This window comes from Panthera tigris, chromosome D3 (genome assembly GCF_018350195.1).
Source record: "Panthera tigris isolate Pti1 chromosome D3, P.tigris_Pti1_mat1.1, whole genome shotgun sequence".
Taxonomy (NCBI): Eukaryota; Metazoa; Chordata; class Mammalia; order Carnivora; family Felidae; genus Panthera; species Panthera tigris.
In genome coordinates this window covers 22,096,007-22,119,896 of record NC_056671.1, presented here as the reverse complement: position 1 = coordinate 22,119,896, position 23,890 = coordinate 22,096,007, and the positions used below count along the sequence as shown (strand labels likewise).

Sequence of the window (23,890 nt, the reverse complement as noted above, 5' to 3'; positions counted from 1 at the left end):
CTGAGCACGTCACACTGTCATCTCTCCATCCTTATATGCATCCATGATTTTGCAGTGCTCTTGGATAAAAACCAGTCCCTAATGTGGCCTACAGAGCCCCTTGTGGCCTGGCCTCTCCCCATAGCCTCCTGCTCACTCTACTTCAGTCTCACTGCTCCTCCTCACAGGGTCCAAAACACACCCTGCTTCCTTCTGACAGCCTTCTGTTCCCACTGTTCTCTCTGCCTGGAATGCCCTCTCACTCTCTTTTGGCCTAATTAACTCTTGCTCATCCTTCAGATCTTTACCTGAATGTCTCAAAGAAATAGTTATAGAATAGGTCATGACCCCCTGTTTTATGCTTTCATAGACCTTCCCTTTGATGCTTTTTTTTTTGTGGTTTTAATTTTACGTTTATTCATTTGATCATCTCCTTAATAACATCCTGAGACCTCTAATATTCTGTAAGTATAACCTGATCACGGACCATGGGACATTTTGCCCTTCATTGTGTCACCACTGAGCACATCATTGGCATGTGAGGGATATTTGTTGAATGAGTTGCCAGGGTGGCCAAGAGACATGATGTAAGCAAGGCCTTTCCCTGCCCTTCCTCTTCCCCACATCCTTTCCTTAGCAGCCACTGAGTCTGCAGTTACTGTAAGTGGCAGAGGGGAATTGGTTCTAGACATTGGGTTGTTTTGGAAAGTTGCCTGCGATGTTGAAGTGAGAAGTTAAAGCTTTGTCTTCTGCCCCCAAAGGAGCCAGAGATGATGACCCAGGAATCCTGTTCAGCAGCAGGTCTTGAGCTGTGCTTCTTTGTAGGTACCAGCCAGACAGGAACAAATTGTGAAGAGAAAGGCAGTAGAGGGAAGAAAGAGCCCAACTACTCTAGACGAACTAATTATGAATTGAAATCTGACAAGTTTCAGTTCTAATTGTAAGTTTTTTTATTTTTTAAATTTTAGAAATCTTTGAAAGATGATATTAGCTAAAGATGTACGTTAAGTATAGAGTGGAAAAAATGGAATATTTACATAATATCTTTTACTTATGGGTGATTTGGGGCAGGGAGGGGGTGAATAGGTTGGTGATTCCCCAAGAAGTTGGAAATGAAGTTTGTCCTCTGGGGGGTTAAACTAGTCAGATCTACATGTAATAGGAACAGTATCATGTGGTAGTTAAGAGCACAGACTTAAGAACCAGATTGCTTGGGTTCGAATTCTGATTCTGTCATTTATTGCTTGTGTACATTGGGCAAGTTACTTACCCTTTTTGTGCTTCATTTCCTCATCTGTAAAACGAAGATACTAACCTTTTGTCTAGTTCCTAATATTATTATGAGGGGTAAATGAATGAAGTCCTGTGTAGTATTGGGTAAGAACAGGGCTTCACGTGCAGTGAGCACTCATGAGTATTAGCCATTTATTATTAGCTACTAGGGAGCCAAATGTCTCCCAGAGCAGAATAATATGTGAATTGGTGATTGTTATATATCTGAAGAAGTAATTATTTTTTTTCAATTAAAAATTATTTTATTCAGGGCGCCTCGGTGGCTCAGCTGGTTAGGCATCCAACTTCAGCTCAGGTCACGATCCTATGGTTTGTGAGTTCAAGCCCTGCATCGGGCTCTGTGCTGACAACTCAGAGCCTAGAGCCTGCTGTGGACTGTGTCTCCCTCTCTCTCTGCCCCTCCCCAACTCACACTCTGTCTCTGTCTGTCTGTCTGTCTGTCTCTCTTTCTCTCTCTCTCTCAAAAATAAATTAATACTTAAAAAAAATATTGTACTAAACTGGGGCAGCCACTCTGGAAAACAGTATGGAGGTTCCTCAAAAAGTTAAAAATAGAACTACCCTATGACCCAGCAATTACACTACTAGGTATTTACCCCAAGTATACAAAAGTACTGATTTGGAGGAGCATATGCACCCTGATGTTTACAGCAGCAGTATCAATAGTAGCCAAATTATGGAAAGAACCCAAATGTCGTCGACTGATGAATGGATAAAGAAGTTGTGGTATATACACAATGGAATGTTACTCGGCTATCAAAAGAATAAAATCTTGCCATTTGCAACCATGTGGATAAAGCTAGAGTATATTATGCTAAGTGAAATAAGTAGGTCAGAGAAAAACAAATACTATGATTTCACTCGTGAAATTTAGGAAACGAATATAGGGGAAGCAAGAAAATAACAGAGAGGAAGGCAAATGATGAGACTCTTAACTATAGAGAACAAACGGAGGGTTGCTGGAGGGGAGGTGGGTAGGGGGATGGGCTAAATGGGTGATGGGCATTAAGGAAGGCATTTGTTGTGAGCACTGGGTGTTGTATGTAAGTGATGAATCACTAAATTCTACTCCTGAAGCAAATACTACACTATGTGCTAACTAGAATTTAAATTAAAACTTGAGGGGCACTTGGGTGGCTTAGTTGGTTAAGCATCCAACTTTGGCTCAAGTCATGATCTCGCAGTTCATGAGTTTGAGCCCCACATCTGGCTCTGTGCTGACGGTGTGGAACCCGCTTCAGATCCTCTGTCCCCCCCCCCACCCCCCTCCCTGCCCCTTCCCCGCTCATTTGTTCTCTCTCTCCCTTTCTTTCTCTGTCAAAAATAAAGAAACATTAATAAATACTTGAAAAAAAGGTTTTTTTTAAATTTTTTTTTTTTAACATTTATTCATTTTTGAGACCGAGAGAGACAGAACATGAACGGAGGAAGGTCAGAGAGAGAGGGAGACACAGAATCTGAAACAGGCTCCAGGCTCTGAGCTGTCAGCACAGAGCCCGACGCGGGGCTCAAACTCACAGACCGCAAGATCATGACCTGAGCCGAAGTCGGACGCCCAACCGACTGAGCCACCCAGGCGCCCCTGAAAAAAATAGTTTAAAGCCCAGAAGAATAATGAGTGGCCAGCAGTGAAACAGAAAGTGAAAAATCAGTGAGGCAAAATTAGTAGTATGTCCAGATAAAAATATTTAATTTGGATTTGGTCACCAGAAGGGAGTTCTTTGTTATAGACAGGGCTGATTTGGCTGGCTTGCCAGTACCAGAATGAAATTTCTCTCCATGGCTGCTCATCTCCCTTTAAGTCCATACTCACAAAACAACCTTCTGATGCCTAATTCAGCTTGTTGGGCATCTTGATAACAGGAAGGGTCTAAAGGTAGTACTTGTATGGGGGATGTGGGTATTCTAAGTTCAAGTGTCAACTCGTAAATGGACCGTGGGATTGATAAATGGTTAGAGGCATCCTAGAATGTCTGTACCTCTCCAGGTGCTATGAAGCCCTGTTTCCGGACCTCAGAAGCCAAAAAAACAAGGCTTCATTGAAGTAGGATCATTCAGCCAGAAAATGCTAGCCTTGGAGAGGTCTCTAGATGGTGAACCAGTCAACCTTTCTCTGACTACAACCCCTTCCTCATGTCTCTCTTCAGTATTGACCTCCTGTGTGTGGAATTTTTTGCTTACTTAACTCCTTCCTTTTACAGAGGAAGAAATTAAAGCCCAGAGAGGTTTAATGGCTTGCCTCAGATCACAGAGCAAGTCTGTTTTTAGCCAAGTCACATTTTCAGTTTTTCTCTTTTCAGGCCAGGGCTCTTTTCCTGGCATTACCTACAGATTTGTTAAGATATCCAAAGTGTTTTTTTCCCATTGCGGCCAGGAGAAGAATATGTAAACATAGCATTAGACACCGAAGGTTGGACATTCAGTTGTATCACATAGCAACAGTAGATGATTATTTACAAGAGGTTACAACTTCACTCTTATGTGCTTACAGCCCATACAGGCAAATCTCAGTTGTTAAAATGACCAGCTCAGTAGAGATGTTGCCTGAGAATGAAGCCATGGTCTGCCGTTAGCGAACACTTAGCCAGCAGACTTCATATGGACATAAGTGCAGCCAGCTGTAGACTTGAGATAAAAATGCACATTCAAGGAGACTAATTGGCAACTAAAAACCAGCACCCTCTTTGGTGTCTGAGGCTTTATGTTCCATTAATTGAGAATCTCTGCTTACTTAAATACCTCTGATAACTCTTCACTGCCTGTGGATGACTCTTTCACCTAGCAGACCTGGCGCTTGGTGATCTGCCCTTGCCCTCTCCCACCATCCCAGCCTCCTCTTGATCACCCTTGACATGTGCCCTGTACTGCAGCTTACAGACCATACTCTTCTCCCTCAGTGCACTTGCACGTATTGTTTCTTCAGGCTGGAATTCCTCTTGTCTGCCTGGTAATCAACCTTCAGATTCAACTGATACACCTCATCCTCTGTGGAGGAGCCTAGCCAAATCCACCCTGTACCTTCCCCACCAAACATAGGAGACTTTCTCCCTCTTTGTTATTCTCATACCTCAGTTATAGTCCTGTCAATATTTGTTTACACACTTAAGTTTACACATCTAAGTGTATGTTTACACATACACTCTTAGAGTATGAAATTCTTCAAGTCTGAAGGTATATCTAGTTCATCTTGGTATCCTAGAGCTTAGCAGAGTGCCCAGAATGCAGTGGGTGCTCAGTGTTTGTTAGGCGAATGATGTTTTTGTCAAATGACCACCTTTCTCTTTGGACACATGGATAAGCCCTTTCAATATGCATCTTCACCATCTTTTTGCTCTACAGTATTCTTTCAGGCAAGAGCTTTTCTTCTGAAATGGGAGCATGGAGTAAGACCTCTGTCCGTAAGTGTCATTCCAAAGCTGAGATCTATCAAAAGTTAAGGTATGGCATGCCTTCTGCACTGTGGCAGTCCACTGTGCTAATTTGCTTTGTATTTTTCCTCCAAGGGCTGGAATCCCCCCTTCCCTTGGGCAGTATTTGGAGGAGTGCTAGCAAATTCTCTTTCTCCACACTTGTCACCATTACCAGGAAAAACCTCCCAAGTACCTTAGGCCAGATTTGAGGGTAATTTTTTTCTCTCTGTTGGTCATCTTCTGGCAATACCTTCCTGAGGCTGTTCTGTAGTGATCCTGCTTTGATCCAAGGATGCTCCACTGGGCTCCCATCAATAGCCCCGACTCTTACAGCAGCATCAGCTGTTTCTGAAATTGGCTAATGTCAGCCCTTGTGTTTTGTTTCAGTTCCAAAGGTGGCCTTTTCATGTGATGACCTGTATTCTGGAGTCCTCTTTTCCCACCATACCCTGAGTAACACTACAGTATCACTGAAGGAAAAAGAGAGGCAGCTACTATGGGGTTGCAAATGAGTAAGAACAACACTAGGAAGGTGAAAGTCCCCAGTGAGCCAAGGCTTTACAAAATGTAGACATTTTGTAAACATTTATTTTTAATTATTCTCAATCCAGAATAAGAAGGTGAACAGCCTATCTTCAAGTCATTTCCTCATTAGTAGCCAGGAGGTAATAGTGACCTATTCTGCTTGCCTCTCAAGGTTAGTATGAGAAAAGAATGAAATCAAGTGGAAGAGCCCATAGGAAAGAATAAAGTAGTGGATTCCATCTTCAATGTGCATCAGAAACACTGGGGCTTGTTTAAAATGCAGATTCTTGTGCATGGTCTCAGCCATTCCTATTATGTAGGCTTGGGGTAAGGTCCAGGAGTCTTCATTTTCAATAAGCTCCCCCCGGGAGTCTGATGCTGCTATTCCACATTTTCAACCACATTTTCAGAAATACCACTGTAAATCAAATAGCAAGTGTAAAATAGTTATTTGAGGCAACTTTACTGTCTCAGACCTGAAATCCAAAGACTTGGGTTAAATCCCAGCTCTGCCGATTGCTAGACCTGTGTGTGACCTTGAATAATAGCTTTCATTGTGAACCTTAGCTCCTCATATGTGAAAAGGAGATAGCAACCTCAACCTCACAAAGTTTTTAGAATTAAATGAAAGCATATGTGAACAAGCCCACCTCAGTGCCTAACTCCTGGAACTTAGTCAGTGTTTTGCAGAGTGGGAGCTAAGTGTCCACAACTTCTGGAATGTGGTGTCATGTTAACAAAAGATAATCTTTGGCATTCGTCTTAAGTGTCATGGCAATCTGGAAAGAACCTTAGAGATTTAGTCCAATCCTTTGATTTACAGCTCATGAACTTGAAACTAGGGAGGGAGGATGTGAAGCCCAAGATGCATGAGGGTACCCAATCACATGAAATGTGTTTAGTTTTTAGACTGGAAAATTCTTTCCCAGTATACTGAAAAAAGAAAAAAATGAAAAATCTTTGTGGCATAATAACAGAACCTCTATTAGTAACTTTGGAGAAACCGAATGGGGGCAGTACCCCAAGTATAATGGTTATTTGAGCCATACCTGCCATATACCAAGGACCTATCAGTGAAATAAAGATGGAAATGGGTAACTGGCTCAGTTTTCAAAAAGAAGGAAATAGAGATGCTGGAAAACGTGAGCTCATAATCCTTTTAACTTGACTTCTTCACCAAATTCTGATGGAATTCTGTGGAAATTTGCAGATATTGGAATAGGTGGACAGTGAGCACTTAGAAAAGGAGCCGATTACTAGGATTCAGCAGTAGTGAATTAGCCATGACTAATTAGACTTGACTTCATGTTTTCACTGGGTTGCTAGTTGTGAGACCCTCTCTTGATTTCCCTAAGACATTTGATAAGCTCTTTCATGATACCCTGACAGTAAGAATGTGGGCAGGAAATCTAGAAAAATCAGATACAGGAATTGAACACACCCAGCAGTTTGGGGCCCTCTATTGGAGAGGTGGGATTCCTGAACACCTTGCTAGGGCTCATGTTGAGGAAAAGGTATGGGTTTTGAGGTCAGCAAGGTAGCTTTTAATCTCAGTCTTGTACTTCCCAGCAGTAACCTTGGATGAATCACCTAATACCTCTAGGCTGCCCTTACCTGGTCTGTGCTATAGGTATTCCTCATGAGGTTGTTACAGGGACTAAACTGGATTATGAGTATAAAAGCCCTCTGTAAATTAAAAATGCTTTATAAACATTAGTTACCACCGCCATTCTAGTACTGTGGTTGCTCATAATGGGGGGTCCTGAGTTACATGTTTATTTAGTGGGCATCTGTGGATGAAGGGTGAGCCTGGTATGGGCCTCATGTCGTTGGATCTGGCACTAGACAGATATGGGGTCAGAGCCCTTCCTGCGTGTGGTGCTTAGGGACACATCAAGGGAACTCTTTCCAAAGGAGATTGAGTGCTCTGTTGGAGCTGGATCTAGAAAAAGGAGGCAACCACCAGCCTGAAGATACAGGAAGCTACAGAAAGAGCTAAGAGAGCAAAGGTTTGGGAAAGCCTGTGTGGCCAGGTCAGGAAGTAGAGTGGGGCAGGAGGTGGCCAAAGCCATGACTCTGGTAGGGAAGCTGAAGAAACAGCCCCAGGAGTTCTGTGTGCAGTGTACCCAGGCAGGCTTTGCTTTTGGACAAGAGCACTAGGAAAAAAGTGTGAAGAGACATTTGCTCTAAATCTTGGGGCTTCTTTTTTGTTGTTATTCATTTATTGCCTTAAAAAGCAGCAATTAAGTATATAAGAAAAAATGGAAACAGTATCAAAAGGGTAGAAAATTAATACTGTTTTTATCCCTGCTTCGAGAGATCTCACTACTTGAAAGGAGAAACTGATAATCAAGTAGTGCAATCTTCTAGATGGTCTTTAAGGATTATGCACATAGAATTTTTTTTTTTTTAATTTTTTTTTCAACGTTTTTTATTTATTTTTGGGACAGAGAGAGACAGAGCATGAACGGGGGAGGGGCAGAGAGAGAGGGAGACACAGAATCGGAAACAGGCTCCAGGCTCCGAGCCATCAGCCCAGAGCCCGACGCGGGGCTCGAACTCACGGACCGCGAGATCGTGACCTGGTTGAAGTCGGACGCTTAACCGACTGCGCCACCCAGGCGCCCCTAGAATTTTTAAACAATGGAATTATTATGTTTACTCTCTGATGGTAGGATTTATTTTATTTTATTTTTTATTTTTTAAAATTTACATCCAAATTAGCATGTAGTACACCAATGATTTCAGGAGTAGATTCCTTAGTGCCCCTTACCCATTTAGCCCATCCCCCCTCCCACAGCCCCTCCAGTAACCCTTAGTTTGTTCTCCATATTTATGAGTCTCTTCTGTTTTGTCCCCCTCCCTGTTTTTATATTATTTTTGTTTCCCTTCTCTTATGTTCATCTGTTTTGTCTCTTAAAGTCCTCATATGGTGAAGTCATACGATTTTTGTCTTTCTCTGACTAATTTCACTTAGCATAATACCCTCCAGTTTCATCCACGTAGTTGCAAATGGCAAGATTTCATTCTTTTTGATTGCCGACTAATACTCTATTGTATATATATGCCACATCTTCTTTATGCATTCATCCATCGATGGACATTTGGGCTCTTTCCATACGTTGGCTATTGTTGCTAGTGCTGCTATAAACATGGGGGTGCACGTGTCCCTTCGAAACAGCACAGCTGTATCCCGTGGATAAGTGCCTAGTAGTGCAATTGCTGGTTCGTAGGGTAGTTCTATTTTTAGTTTTTTGAGGAACCTCCATACTGTTTTCCAGAGTGGCTGCACCAGCTTGCATTCCCATAGGATTTTTTAACGTAACACCTTACCTGGGACAACTTCTGTTTCAGTACCTAGGGTCTACCTAATTATTATTATTTTTTTTTAATTTTTTAATATTTATTTATTTTTGAGACAGAGACAGAGCATGAGCAGGGGAGGGGCAGAGAGAGAGGGAGACACAGAATCTGAAGCAGGCTCCAGGCTCTGAGCTGTCAGCACAGAGCCCGAATCGGGGCTCGAACTCACGAACTGTGAGATCATGACCTGAGCCGAAGTCAGACACTTAACCGACTGAGCCACCCAGGCGCCCCTACCTAATTATTTTTAATAGCTGCATAATATTTTATTGTATGCCTGTGTAATTATATTTAGCCCGCCCCTATTAATGGACACGTGACTGTTTCTAATCTTTTAGTATTAAATCGTGCCGGACACATGTCCTGGCACATTCGTACAAATATTTCTCTGGGCAAAATTTCTGTCAGTGGAATTTCTAGGACTCCTGTTTTAGAAGGCTGATGGCTGCTGTAGTGTTTCCGCACTACAGAGAAGAGAAGCAGAGGCTGGAACAGTGGTCAGTAGATGAGAGTGGAAATGCTCACCTTTCAAGGTTCAGAAGTGGTCGAGTCCCAGCAGTTCCATTTTTTGGTTGGAGTCCTCCTGGCCAATAGAGGGCCCCACACAACACAGTTCCTTGGGCTTCGGATTATCTGACCAGAGCTGCCGGGGGTGATTCACCACTCCTCACTAGAGTGCTTGCTTAGGGCGACCAGCCTTGAAGGCTGTCGCCTCCAGCCTCTCACAAACACCTTGAAGCCTTGTGTCTCAGCTGGTCCTGAAGAATCAGATTGCTTGGCTTCTGGTCAGGTTTGCAACTTCTAAAATGTGCAGGAGATTAGTACCTCTCCTGCCATCTTATCCTGTCCATAACTGCCAGTACAAGGATCCTTGCAGTTGCCTCTGGCAGCTGTAGCTGCTGAATCCTCTGCCAGCTGCTCTAGGGACCTAGAAGAGCAGCTTTCCACGCAGGGCCGGTATCCAAGGGCAGGAGGGGGAAGTATAGTCTCCAGTATAACCTTTCACCTCCCAGTTCTGGGTGGTTTAGGCCCTTTGAAGTTGGCCTTGAGGAACCACACACATTGGTCTGAGCAGCCAGCAGCTTATCACATCTGGTGATCAGTCCTTCAGTGGTTCCTCCTGAAGTCTGGATTTATGGAGGTCACATGGATTCCACCTAGGAGGGCTTCCACTTCAGCTCATGACATGGGGAGATGGCTGCCCCTCTTTGAGGGGGAGGCAGTTTTCATGGCATTGAGAAGCCCTCACACTAGTTCCCCACACACCCACCCACCCACTGAATCCTTTGTAAGCAGAGTGGGGGGAACAGAGAACGCCTGCAGCCTCCTGCTCGCATTCCTAGACACCGACTCACTGCGCCTGCCGCCGCTGGAACAGCAGAGCTGTGTGAAATGTCAAGAGGAGTTATGCTCATGGGCTCCCTGGCCCCAGTCTCTTTGTGGCTTGCATTTTCTTCCATCTGCACTCTGTTCATCAGATGGAAATCAGAGGGTGCAATTAGAAGATAATTTGCTAGTTCCAAACTTAATTTGGGGCCCCCTTCTTGCTTGATCGAATTACAAGGGAACATAATAGATTATGGTGAGAAATAGTTGGCTCTGTCACTGGGAGAAAGAGAGCTCCTAGCTCTCCAGCTGGACAGGGCTTTTGGTATCCTGTGTGTTTCCCCTTTCCACTGTGCTCCACCTCCTCTGTGGCTCCTGTGTGGCCCCCATGTTGGGATCCTGTTCACCTCCGGGCTTGCTCAAGAGGTTTAAACTCCACTAGAGACCAAAGGAAAACAAGCAGCCCTCTGCAACTTCATAGGGCTGACAAATGTTGAAGCTGGAAGCTATTTAGAGACCTAACCAAGGCCCAGACAGAGGCAACAACTTACTGAAGGCGACATAGCTAGCCCATAGTGGTAGTAACAATAGTCTTAATGATATTAGCAGCTCACATTTATCAACCCTTAATGTGTTCCAGACCCTGTGCCAAGGGCTTACGCGCAGTGCGTTGTCACATTCAAATCCAGACAGTCTGGCTCTGGGCCCAGACTGGGCTCCAGCATAGCAATGGCGGAGCTCAGTATAAAAAGCCTGGGTTCGAATCCTGGCTTCACCTCACACTTGTACAGCTGGGTAGCCTCACACAAGCAGTTTAGACTGTGCTTCAGTTCCTATCTCTGTAAAAAGGGAGAAATCCTAGCACTACTGACTAGTGTGGGTTAAAATTCATTCATATGTATGAGTGCTGTGGGCAGTTAGTTCTTGGTGCAGGGTGAGTGCCTGGCCAGTGCTTGTTCCTGCTGGCTGCTTCTGGGGCTGGAGTGTGGTATCTGTATGGCAGTAGGTAAAGGTGGCTGAGTTCTGTACATATGTCAAAAGCTGGTCTTCACTATTAGAGGCAGTAAACCAAGTGGTTGAGTGCCTTCACTGCAGAGCATAGGTTGGCAAACTATGGCCTCTGATTTTTACATTTTTTAATGAGGGTTGAGAAGCAAAAGAGTGTTTCATGTTACATGAAAATTACATGAAATTCAAATTTCATTGTCCATAAATAGAGGTTTATTGGAAAATAGTCACATCCATTTGTTTACATTTTATATACAGGCACTTTCACACTGCAGTGACAGAGTTGAGTAGCTGTGACAATCTATAATTGTGTAGACCTGCAAAGCCTAAAATATTTATTCTCTGGCCCTTTACAGAAAAGGTGTCCTGACCCTGTAAGTGACCAGTAAGTCACACTTACTGGTTTTGAAACCCAGCTATACCACTTACTAGCTGTTTGTCTTCAGACTAGTGATATAACCCTTCAGAACCTCAGTTTCCTTATCTGGTAAATGGGGGTAACATCTACCCCCATATATTGGCAATTAAAGTATGATAGATGAAAGATGCAGAGCTCTTAATACAGAGCTAGGAACTAAGTGTTTAATAAATGGTAGCTTATTACAGGGTGCAAACGCAATCTGTTTTATCACATTCATTGTTACCCGTGTATCCAATCAATAGAGGAATGGGAAAAGGTTCCCTTGTAATCCAGCCACCACCTTTGCCACAGACTTTCCTGTCACGGTGATAGGGTGACTTCAGTGGAGAGGAATGTGTGCCTGGTGGGAGAGAGCTACTGTCACTCCCTCAAGTCCAGCAGTGGGGTCTGGATGTGTCCCAATCTAGCAACCTTGCTTTTCCCCTCACAGTCCTGCACTCAGGGGAACAAGAGGCTTTCCCAACGGTGGGCTATGTTTTGGTCATCCCCTCAGCCAGGCCACCACTCCAGATACTAAGGCCCATCATCCCCACAGGCACTCCCAGTCTTGTCCTCCATCATGCCTCATTTTTCTGTTTGAGAAGCTTGGTTACCATGGACACAATGGAAAAAGTGCCACTGCCCACCGAGGCCAATGGATGGCATTCTGGCAATGAAAGAATAAATGAAAAAGGGGTGACAGGTGATCTGGGCTCTAGTCCCTATGCTGTCTCCTACTTGCAGAAGGGTTTTGAGGGAGCTATTTCCCCTTGAAGAGTCAGAATAAGCTCCAGCCTCAGAGCTCTGGCTCTGGAGCTCTCACAAGGGCCTACATTTAAATCCCAGCCCTGCCACTGACTAGTATTTTGGCCTGAGTTAGTTAGCTAATCTCTCAACCTCTATCTCCTTGTTTATAGAGGTAATTCCCATCTCGGAGAAATAAGAGAGTGCTTACACAGTGCTTGCTACATGGAGAAATGTCAGGTGTCAGTGACCACTCCAGGCCTTGTTTCCTCTTTCCCAGCACAGCTCTGCCCAGAAGTGGAATGGCAGCCCCCTTTGGCTAGCCCTGGGGGCTGTCCTCAGGCCAGACAGAGGGAAGGGATGAATGGGGACCCTAACACCAGGACCCAGTAGATGCCAGCCCAGAGCACAAAACCTAGAGGGTAGTTCTCTGGACCTGGGTCTCTAGATCTGTCTCTCCAACCCGGAGAGACCATCCCCCACCCACCCCTTTTGAGGGGAGGCGTGGCTTGGCCTGGAGTTGGTATGTATGTTTGTTTTGCTTCACCTCCGAGCAGAGTTACTATACTTTGGGCAACTCCTCAGGCTAGGGACACTTGGGGGCAGATGGGCTCTCTCTCTCTTGCCCTGCCCTTACCCAAGTTCAGGGATGGACGCTCAGCCAGTCCTGGTTATTGTCTATGGTGCTAGCCTGCAGCCTCCCTCCAGCTCAGCTCCACCCCTTGCCTGCAAGGTCTATTTCCTAATAGCTGCTCCAACCACACACCTCGGTTCCGCGAGGAGCCCCTCCTCTTCCTCCCTCCCTCCCTCATCAGGGGAGGGACCGAAGAAGAAGGCTAACTTGACAGCAGCGCTTCTTTCTTAGCTAGTCACCAGCCCCTGCCCAAGAATCCGTGTGTGTGTGTGTGTGTGTGTGTGTGTGTGTGTGTGTGTGTGTGTGTGTGTGTGTAGCCTCTGCAGAGAGGTGGTTCTCCCGGAGTCCCCAGCGTCTGCTGGAGCTTCCGAGAACTGGGGAGGAGCCATGAGCCCCTGCGGGAATCTGCCAGGGGGCAAGTGGCCCGGAGTCCTCACGCCCCTTCGGCTGCTCCGGAGGGAGAGGTGAGCGCTGGGCAGACCGCCCGCAGCCAGAGGTGCCGGGAGCCCTGGGCCTGTCATGGTGGCCGTCTGCAGCCAGCCTGAGGCACTCCCAGACGGGTTTGCAGCTGAGCTTGTTTATCTGGTGTGGGAAGAAGATGGGGAGTTACTTGTCCGTCCCGGCTTACTTCACCTCCAGAGACCCCTTTCGGTGAGTTGGGCTCAGAGTCCCTTTTCCATCTCCTCTTCTGGCCCCTGGTCCTGAGGGAAGGGCAGAGGCCTCAGATTTCACTAATCCTTTGACCATTGGTTCTGTCAGGCAGAAGCTAGTAGAAGCTGTTCCCAAGCAGAATAGGCCTGCTGAAGGCTCCCACCATGGTCTAGGAATGGTGAGGTGAGGGATATGCCCAGATAGAAGCTCTTGGGGAATTCCGGCTCTCCTTCCTTCCCAGGCACACCTGAAAGAGCCTCCAAAAGATGCCGCTGACCCTGCCTGTTCTTGGTGTTACTGCTTCCGGGGGAAGAGCACAAATGGGGTGCTTTCTTCCAGCTCTCACATGTCTTACCTGCAGGCCTTGCTGTCTGCCAGGAATTTGCCTCAACAAGCAGGATGGGCAGGTTTTGCCAAACGGCATGGAAGAAGCTGGCAAAACCTGGGTGTGGGCAGCCTAGTACACAGTAGGCGCTCTATAAACGCTTTTTCTATTAATGGCAGGCATATTTGCCTCTGGCTTTAAGGGTTTCTGAGCTCTCAGGTGAGTACAGTTGCTAAGGAAAGGCCTGGGCAGGTGCTTCCAAGACTGGAGCAGTTGGCTTTGGGGTGTTCCTGAGCTTCAGGCTAGCCCACCCCACCCCTGCCCTATGCAGGTCAGGTCCCCAGGCCTGAGACTTCTGGGGGCCTTTTTCTATGGGGCTTCTGGGAGGTGTAGAAACTTTCTACTTCTGACCTGCCTTTCTTTGCTCACTGCCCCACCCTACCTCCAACAGAAACTCCCCAGGGGGTTTCTGGCCCTCAGGGTCCCTTCTTGAATGGAGCCATTCCTGGCTGGGGTGGGGCTTGTTTTCATTCTTTGGGAGCAGCCTGTTCCAAGGGCTGCCTCCCCCTCACCAGTGGTCCTGGTCGACTTCTCCCTTTTGGCTTCCCCAACCCAGCTTCATGCCCAGACCTTGCTGCTGGGATACTAGTCAGGTGGCCATGCCCTGAGCAAAAAAGCAGAATACCATGTGGTTTCAGGGAATTACTGGACCCTGGTTGAGTGATGGGAAGCCTTTGGATATGGGGGAGGGGGAAGAGAACTTGGCCTTCAGGGCTGACTCTTCAGGCACCCTCCTAGGCGCTTTATCCTTTGATTCTCTCAAAACCTAATGTCATTAAGTATCCCCATTTTACTGAAGAGGCAACCACTTTCAACAGAGTTAATATGTGGGGTCTCTCTGGCCAGCCTTTGTCGTATTCCTGAGTTTGTTTCATCCTTCAAAAGGCACCTTCCTCTGCTCGCACCTCCCCCCAGGGCTGTCTCAGATTTGCTTTTCTCTCCCAGCAGAGGGAATCCAGAAAGGGCCCCCATAGGTTGCCTGGAACATCGGAGGGATGGCAGAGATTCTTTTCTGAAGAGCCAATGGGAATTGATCTTGAGTTTAGGAGGCAGGTTTTACCATGTGGAATCAAGATGCCAAATGTTTGAAATAGCCACTACTTCAGCCAGAGCCTCATTAATCCCTCTTACTCTTAATCCTGGAAAGGCAGTTTAGGGGAGGGGTTGTTCCCTTAGGAGCCAGGAATGCTGTGCCCCTTTTAATCTCGGGACAAGACACAACTCAGGAGCTAAAGCAGATAATGAACTCTCAACCTAGACCTTTGAGGGTCATGACACTGATGCTACCCAGGTCCCACCTGTCCTTTGTCTTGCTCTGTCTCCATGCCTCTGGGGAATCTGACTACCCTCTCTCTGCCCCAGTTCTTATTTGTCCAGCTGGAGTCAGGGGGTTACTGACTCCCTTTAGACCCTCCCACCTCCCCCAGATGAGGGGCTACATTTCTGGAGCCACTTCTGAAGAGATAGCCAACACTCAGGGCTCTGTGCCCCACAGGAGGGACCACCCAGACTTTCTGCTCTCCCAGGTATCAGTCTAATTGATCACCACTGTCACTGGTCAGAAAATCGCTTCTACCATCAGCCCCCTCCCTTATTACAGGGCATTCTCAAGGGCTCCTCTCTGACCTGGTGCCAGTCCCCTCCCTGGGCCTCAGTTCCTCCTCTGCAGAGCATAGGATTGGGCTTTCTAGACTCCCTGAACACAACCTTGCCAGATTCTGTGAAACAAATTAAGTCCTTGACCTCAAGTCTCTGGGGGAGTACAAAGTCCACTGGACTAGGGCTGTGGTTGCAGGAAAGTGACGCAACCAGATTCCATGGGGACATGATCAGGCGTGACAGTGCACAAGGGAGGGAAGAGGGAGCAGGGAATGAAGAATGTAATTTCTGTACCCTATACATCCCTACCTGACAGACTGCCCTCAGCAGAGTGCCACTAGTGTGAAGGGGGAGATACAATTTTGGTGTGCTTCCAAGTAAGAAAATGTCTCAAATTGGAATTTACAGAAGAGGTAAATTAAGTAGTGGCTTTTGTCTGACATCTTTAAAGGATTTTTCTTTTTATAGAATTTCCCTTAATGTCTAACATTGATTTAATGGGTTTGGTTTACACATTGTCTCTTAAAGAGAACAGGTGCATCTTTGTATCCTAAAGCAACCTGTGTTTAAAGGGAGAAATTATTCTTAACTCTTCCCAGCTTAGCAGTAACTTTTTGGCAGCTGCCTTAGGTCCTGACTCCTCGTCTAAAAAGTGAAGGACTTGGATCAGGTGAATGATTCCTATAACTCCACAAGTCATGTGGCTCCTCAAAGACACACAGGCTCTTTTCCATTTTTTTACTAATCATGGAGGCTCTACCCTTAACTTCAGTATGACTGCACAAATTACTTGAATCTACAGGTTTCCTGGCTTTTGGTTGGAACTGAATCAACGCACTCTGGTAACACTTACTTCTTGCTGATCAGAGGCTTGTTATGTGTTTGGTTAATTTTTTTTAAGCAGGATAACATCATAGTCTATAATAATTACAGCTTCACTGACAGCCTGTTTCAGTCTACAGAGTCTACAGGAAGGAGGAGTAATAAAGGGATCTTTAGTGGTAGGAGACTGGGCTCTGATGGGCCAATATCTGTAGGTGCCTGTTACATCCACCCTTCTGTGCCTGGGGGAGAGTTGGCATCCCTGGTCACAGTACCCTCAGGCTGTGGCACAGAGACCTGTCCATTTTCCCTTTTTAGCCCAGTCAGAGCTCAGAGGCAAGGGTCTAGAAACAGCTTCTCCCCAACAGTCTCTCTGCTCATTCAGGAGGCTAAAGATGAGCATCCAACAGGCCTTTACTAGGACATGGGAGGGCTTGTTTTTTTGTTTGTTTGTTTTTTAAGTTTGTTTATTTATTTTGAGGGGGGAGGGGCAGAGAGAAAGGAGAGAATATCCCAAGCAGGCTTGGTGCTGTTAGTGTGCATAGCCCAATGCGGGGCTTGAAGTCACAAACTGTGAGCTCATGACCTGAGCCTAAATCAAGAGTCAGATGCTTTAGTGACTGAGCCACCCAGGTACCCCATGGTGGGCTTTTTCTTTAACTTGTGTAAATCTACTGTAATAGTGACTACTTCAACCACATAAGGTTGAAATATTACCTGTAAACATTTGGTCTGAAAAATTTGCATGTGCGTGAGGGCTGGGCTTATTATGTCTTATCTCACTTGGCCTCTCCCTGCACAGCACCTTGCCTGTTTGGTCTTGCACATCCTATATGCACAGTAACTATTTCCTAATTGATAGTAATTGATAATAATAAATGTTTTCTAATTTATTAGATAAATGATTCATTTTAGGACCTTCTTTACTCACAGAAATCTGTTTGGTTCCAGGCCAAGATGCAGATCCATATTGCTTAGGCACAGGAGGGAAAGGAGTCTGTCTATTTTGCCCTTGCTGTTCTCAAGTTAAAGAGGGGAGGGAGGGAAATGGACATTTACTGGGCACCTGCTTGAGCATCTGTACATAATTTTTATAAACTGGTGAGGTTTTATCATCACTGGTATACAAATAAGGAAACTATGGCCCAGAGTGGCCCTTGAAGTGACACAGATAGTAAATGACAAAGAAAGAATGTGGACCCAGATCTTGAAAGAGTTATTTTGAGAATTTCAACCTGATTATCTTTTTTTTTCTTTTTTCTTTTTTTTTTTTAAACTGTGTTCCCTACTGACTCATAAGTCCTTAGTTTGGGGCCACTAACTGGTTCAGTCAGTGGAACATATGACTCTCGATCAGGTTGTGAGTTTGAACCCTACATTGAGTGTAGAAATTACTTAAAAATAAAGTCTTTTTTTTTTTTTTTTTTTTAGGCCCTTAGTTTGGATCTGAGCTGCCCACTGAACTGACCATAGTGCTTTGGGAGAGGAATTTTCAAGGTTGTCGGCTGTCCTCAACACATGTGGGCCTGTCTGTGATCTCCCCTGACTGGAGGGTTTCAGCTCTGTTCCCTCTGGTTGCTCAGGAGAGGGTCTGATACCTCAGACCTCTATTTAGGGTTCCACCACCAGCTCCACTACCTCCAAGCTGAATGCCCTTGGGCAACCTGCTGCTAGGGCAGATTTTGACATTCACTTGAAACTTTCAAAAATTGAAAGCTGCAATAAAAAAGGCTTGGCTTTGGGAGAAACATATCGTGGCCATGGCCTCTAACAATCTGAGGGGGGCGTTTTGGGGGTAGCACCTTACATTTCCAGAGTGTGTTTTGGATTCTTTTTATTTTTATGTTTATTTACTTTTTTCTTTCTTTCTTTTTTTTAATGTTTATTTTTGAAAGAGAGAGAGAACAAGTAGGGGAGGGACAGGGAGAGGGGGTCAGAGGATCTGAAGTGGACTCTGCTGACAGCAGGGCTCGAACCCACGCGATGCGGGGCTCGAACCAGGAAACGCCCTGCACATCGTGAGCTCATGACCTGAGCTGAAGTCGGACGCTTAACTGAGCCACCTAGGCACCCCATAATGTTTATTTACTTTTTGAGAGATAGAACTCGAGAGCGCAAGTTGGGGAGGGGCAGAGAGAGAGAGAGAGGGAGACAAGAGGATCCAAAGCTGGCTCTCTGCTGTCAGCACAGAGCCCAATGTGGGGCTCAAACCCACCAACCAGGAGATCATGACCTGAGCTGAAGTCCAACACTTAACAGACTGCGCCACCCAGGTGCCCCATAGATTCTTTTCTTAAAAAGGCAGAGACTGCTGGAGAACAATGCTGTGGACTAAAGGAAGAAGGAGAATCATTGTGCCATTTAAATTCAGTACTTGGATTTAAGGGGAAGCCTCACAAGGCTTAACACTCAAGGGGACTTGAGCTCTCATTTTCACAGATGCAAATCCTGAGGCCCAGCTTAGTAGATGTGCTGCATTACTCAGGTGCTCAGGTGATGTAGTCTACTGGAAATGGCTTCATAGCCAAGTACACATAGGTTAAGACTCTAGCTCCATCCTGTGTGTGTGTCAGGCAACTTTGCACAAGTGACTTGACTGCTTTTCAGTGTTCTATAAGATAGGGATAATCCTATCACCTTGCAGGATGTGGCCAGGATATAAGTAAGACACCTCATAGAGTGCCCAGAATATGGTTGGCATTTAAGTAACAGTCGACAGTAATTGTTCTTAATATCTAAGCTAGGACTCTAAGTCTACCACTCGGGTGACCTGAGAACTAATTGTGTTCTGTGACAAAACAGCTTAGGGACCCACAACCAGCCTTCCTACCAGCTGTTCACCTTCCTGTTATTCAGACATACCTGTGTCAGCCAACTTTGGCTGTTTCGCTGGCCATGCCCTTCAAAGGCATTCCCTGACACATGGTGTGCCTTGGTGATGTCGCTCTCCAGGCAGGTGTTCTTCCCAGAAGTCTGGCGTGGCTCTCTCCTGCATGTCTACACTCGTTTCTCTCCCCACTCTCCTGGGCCTGGCCAGGGCTACCTGCAACAAACAAAAGCAGAATATTGGCAGTGGAAAGGAGGACGTGTTCTGGTACTCCTGTGCCCTGCAGCACACATACCATTGAGAGGGTGTAACAGGGCCCAGGCCTGCATTTGGGTGCAAATAACGTGTGCACCAGCTTTTCTCCATTGCAGACAGCAGAAGGGCAGGACCTGCTGACCATGAACCACAGAATGTTTGTGGATTGCTGGTTCTTGCCACTCCCACCATTTTCGGTTTGGAAACCTCTGCTAGGGCTTACTGTGCTGGGCTCTTTGTTAGGTGCTTAGTCTACCAACAGTAAATGGGACACTGTTCCTGTCCTCCAGGAACTCACACTCTAATGAAAGAGAAAGATAGGTACCTAGGAGCTTCAAGTCAGAAGCTGGGAGGCAAGAATGAAGTTCCTGCTCCTAGTGCTGGCCCTTTGCTAGGCTCCTCACAGTCTTTCAGAACTGGATTTAATGTCCTCACTGCTACCCTGAATATAGGTGATGATGTTGCCCTTTGTCTCATTTCACAAATGAGAAATGAAGCAGCCAGCCCAAGATCACTTAGGTGGTAAGTGGTAGTTCAGAGATTGGAACTTTAGATCATCTAGGGAAAGACATAGATATGCATGGAATTAAGGGGATGTGAGTATAGTCTAATTCCTTCATTTTATAGGTGGAGAAACTATACCTGGAGAAAGAAAGGGCCTTGTCCAAGAGCCTGTAGCTCCCAAGAACTTGAACCAGGCCTCTTCCCAATTCAGAGCTCATCCAGCATGCCTTTTACATTGAGAGGAATTTGAGCTGCATGTCCAGAACAGGTCTTCCCCCTTTGCCTCCTAGAATTAATGGTTCACACTGTACCATTCTAGGTATTTCATATCCATACTCTTCATGCTGTGTCTGGCTCTCAAGTCCCTTAAGTTCAGCGTCCATAAAACAAGTAGGAGAGGGGCACCTGGGTGGCGTCCAACTTTGGCTCAGGTCATGATCTCGCAGTTTGTGAGTTTGAGCCCCACGTTGGGCTTGCTGCTGTCGGTGCAGAGGCTTCTTTGGATCATCTGTCCCCCTCTCTCTGCCCGTCCCCTGCATGCATTCTGTCTCTCTCAAAAATAAATAAACATTAAAAAAAAAAAAGAACAAGTAGGAGATGCTACAGGATGGGGATGACTGATGGCAGAAGCCATCAGTGTTAAACATCCAGAGAGACGTGGACACTCCATAAAGAGCGATTCTCAGGGTCCTGCTTCTCTAGACCTTCCTGGCTCAGTTGCTTTCCGTAGCTGCTTCAACTCATTCTGGTCTCCCTCCTCCCTCCTGCAGTGCCCAGTAGTAGTAGCACCCATTGTGACCTCTCACCTTTCATTGTTAATTAAGTTTTGTTTAGACTTTCTCTTCCCCAGCTCATTATAAGCTCTTGGAAATTGTAGTAGGGAACCTTGTATATCTATCTCTTATATCTGCAGTGCCTAGCAAGATGCTGTAATAATACAGCTAGTTCCGCTCTTCACAGTTTGCAAAAGGCTTTCCTCATACATTAGCTCATTTAGTCTTCACGGTGTTCTTTGTAGTACTGTGCTATTAGTCACATTTTGTCAAGGAGGAAGAACTGAGAGAAGTCCAAAGCTACCCAGCTAGTGGAGGAAAAATGGCAAATAGTGTGAGCAGCTACCATTATCATCATCTTTAATAGCAGTTTAACACTTCATGAGTTCCTACTGTACTTAGCCTTTTATATAAACTATATATAGTTTGGTACATGTTATTTCCTTTCCACAGTAGCCCATTTGACAGATGAGGTCAGAGGAGTGAAGTAACTTCCCCAAGATGAGCTAACTAGTAAGTGGCAGGGTCAGGAGTCACACTAAGAGGCCACTCCATCCTGCCTCTCAGAAGCAAGGATTTGGCCAGTGAAGGGTGGTGTGAAGCCTTGACAACAAGAATAGAGTCTTCACTGGAAAGAAAGAGGTGGCATGGGCTCACAAGGGCAGGGAGCCCTTAGCTCTGGGTGCTGGGAGGTTCAGAAATGAGGAGAGGTTCAGAAATGCTTATCTTGTGCAAACTTGGTCTGAAAACACACCCAGCCTGACTGAGGGGTGGAGCTTTACAACCAGGTAATTGGAGGGGAAAGGAGCTGTGGAGTCTAACATGTATATCTTGCACAGTGCTAGTGGAATTTTGTTTACCCCCCATTATTTTATTTTGAAAAATTTCAAATACATAGAAGAGTTGAAGGAAATGTTCAAAGAACACCCATATATATCCTTCACCCAGACTTAACTTTAAGCCACTTTCTCTTTATGTACACACATGATGTATTTTATTTTTTGCTGAACTATGTAAAAGTAAGTTGTAGATATCTTGACTTTCACTCTTACTCTAATATGTTTCTTCTAAGAATTCTTCTATCTAACCAAGGTATCATTATTACATCTAAGAAAATGGATAGTAATTTCACAGTATAATCTAATATATAGCCCAAATTCAAGTTTCCTCAGTTCCAAAAATGACACTCATAGCTGCTTTCTTTTTCAATCCAGAATTGAATCCAAGGTTTAGGTGCTGCATTTGGTTGCTGTGTCTCTAGGCTTTTTTAATCCCTGTACCTTTTTTTCCCCATGACATTAACTTTTTGGAAGAGTCAAGAACAGTAGTCTTAGAATGACCCACATTCTGGATTTGCCTGATTGTTTCTTAATGCTTAGCATAATTTTTTCACAAGAATGCTACATGTTAATGATGTTAATAAAAACTTAAACATCAGCAATGGTGTTGGTGATGGGTAGTTTTTTTGAAGAACAGAGGTGATTGAGCTTCTTTAGTTCATTGAGATATCTGTCTAGACCAGAGGTTCTTTTTAGAGAGAGAGGGCATGTGCAAGCTGTGAGAGAGGGGCAGAGAGGGAGAGAGAGAATCTTAAACAGGCTCCACACTGACACAGGGCTCAATCCCATGACCCTGGGATTGTGACCTGAGCTGAAATCTAGAACAGAGGTTCTTAGCTGGGGCCATGACTAGGCTTCAGACCTACACACACACACCCATACCTAAATAATATGTACATTTTCCTTGTACATGCCTTCTTGCAAGAGCGGCTTCTTGATTCTTACTAGATTCTCTGAGGGCTTCAAGACACAAAAATGTTAAAAAAATTAATAAACAGACACTGGTCTACCAGGTTAAGCAGACAATACAGAACTGGTTTCTGGGATCTTCTTTATTCTGAATCAGCTTCCTTTGGGGAGATGGCAGTAAACTGTAACTTTCCTCCATCTTGGCTTTGGATCAAGGAAAGGTCTGTCCATTTTGTTGTTAGACCTGGGAGCCAGAGGCAGCCTATGTAGCCTGGTTCCAGGGATCCACAACAATTTTTTCTTGTCTTGCCTTTCAGGTGCTCAGAATGCCAGGATTCCCTCACCAACTGGTACTATGAGAAGGATGGGAAGCTTTATTGCCACAAGGACTACTGGGGGAAGTTTGGGGAGTTCTGCCATGGGTGTTCTCTGCTGATGACAGGGCCTGTCATGGTGAGTGAGTCCCTCTCGGTCATCAGAGTCCATTGACAGCTCCTCTGGTTTCCCATGGCCTTTCATCTTCTACTCTTCCATCAGCCAAGGCCTCCCCTTTTATTTCTTCAATCACTTAACAGATGTTTGTTGAGTACCAATTAAGTGCCAGGTAGTATCCTTCCCTTAAAAACTTAACAGTCCAGGGGCACCTGGGTAGCTCAATAGGTTGAGTGTCCAACTGTTGATTTCGGCTCAGGTCATGATCTCATGGTTTGTGGGTTCGAGCCCTGCATCAGGCTCTGTGCTATTAAGCACAGAGCCTGCTTGTGATTCTCCTGTCTCCCTCTGTCTCTCTGCCCCTCCCCAGCATGTGTGCTCTCTCTGTCTCTCTCTCTCAAAATAAATAAATAAACATTTTTTTTAAGGTAAAAAAAAAAAAACAAAACTCAACAGTCCAATATTGGGAATGGGTGGGTGGGCGGGCAGGGCAGAGACTTAATTCAATGGATAAAGTCCTTGAAGGAGAGCATTACAGGTTGAGAGGAGAATACACCCAAGTTGTGTAGAGGGAATCTGAAAAGGAGACCCTGGAATGGGCTGGTAGAGAGAGGTTCCACCTCCACTACCTGCTTCAGAAAAGGACTTTAAGCCCAATCATGGATTTGCCAACTCTGTGTTAGAGGAACTATGTGTCTTTCTAGTGAGGATGATGACTTCTGGGGACTTGGCTAGGACCAAAACAGTTTTTTGTAATCTCAGAAATGACAGAGAGGCACCAATCTGACTTGTCCTCTGGAAGCTCTGGGGCAGAGTTGTGCAAAGGACCTATAGATCCTTAATTAGAGGTCTCTCTAGGGGCGCCTGGGTGTCTCAGTCAGTTAAGAGGTCACTCACCCACCCCTACTCTCCAGCAACAGTGACAACTCACTTCCTCCATCTGTCATCTGTCTACCCTTCTCCCCACCTGCTCACAGGTGGCCGGGGAGTTCAAGTACCACCCAGAGTGCTTTGCCTGTATGAGCTGCAAGGTGATCATCGAGGATGGGGATGCATATGCTCTGGTGCAGCATGCCACCCTTTACTGGTAAGATGGTGTCCCTCTCCCCTACAAGAGCAGTCAAGAGAGAGGAACAGATGGCAGTGCGATTTGGGGCAGAAACAGTACTGGGATATCAGAGCACTGGATTCCTATCCCAGCAATGCCTATAA

At 45.6% G+C, this 23,890-nt stretch overlaps 1 protein-coding gene across 4 annotated transcripts in view; it reads left to right on the top strand.

Annotated features, from left to right (window-relative positions):
* The window catches only part of LIMK2 (LIM domain kinase 2), a 59,348-nt gene that overhangs the window by 17,993 nt on the left and 17,465 nt on the right, over positions 1 to 23,890 (top strand). For 2 of the 4 annotated variants that reach the window (XM_007082569.3, XM_042961864.1), the window contains exons 3-4: positions 22,564 to 22,699; positions 23,656 to 23,765. In XM_007082569.3, coding sequence (XP_007082631.1) covers positions 22,564 to 22,699; positions 23,656 to 23,765 — 246 coding nt within the window. Of the gene's footprint in view, positions 1 to 804; positions 920 to 12,697; positions 13,334 to 22,563; positions 22,700 to 23,655; positions 23,766 to 23,890 lie in introns of those variants that run through there. The other 2 variants (XM_042961863.1, XM_007082570.3) reach the window with 2 other exon arrangements.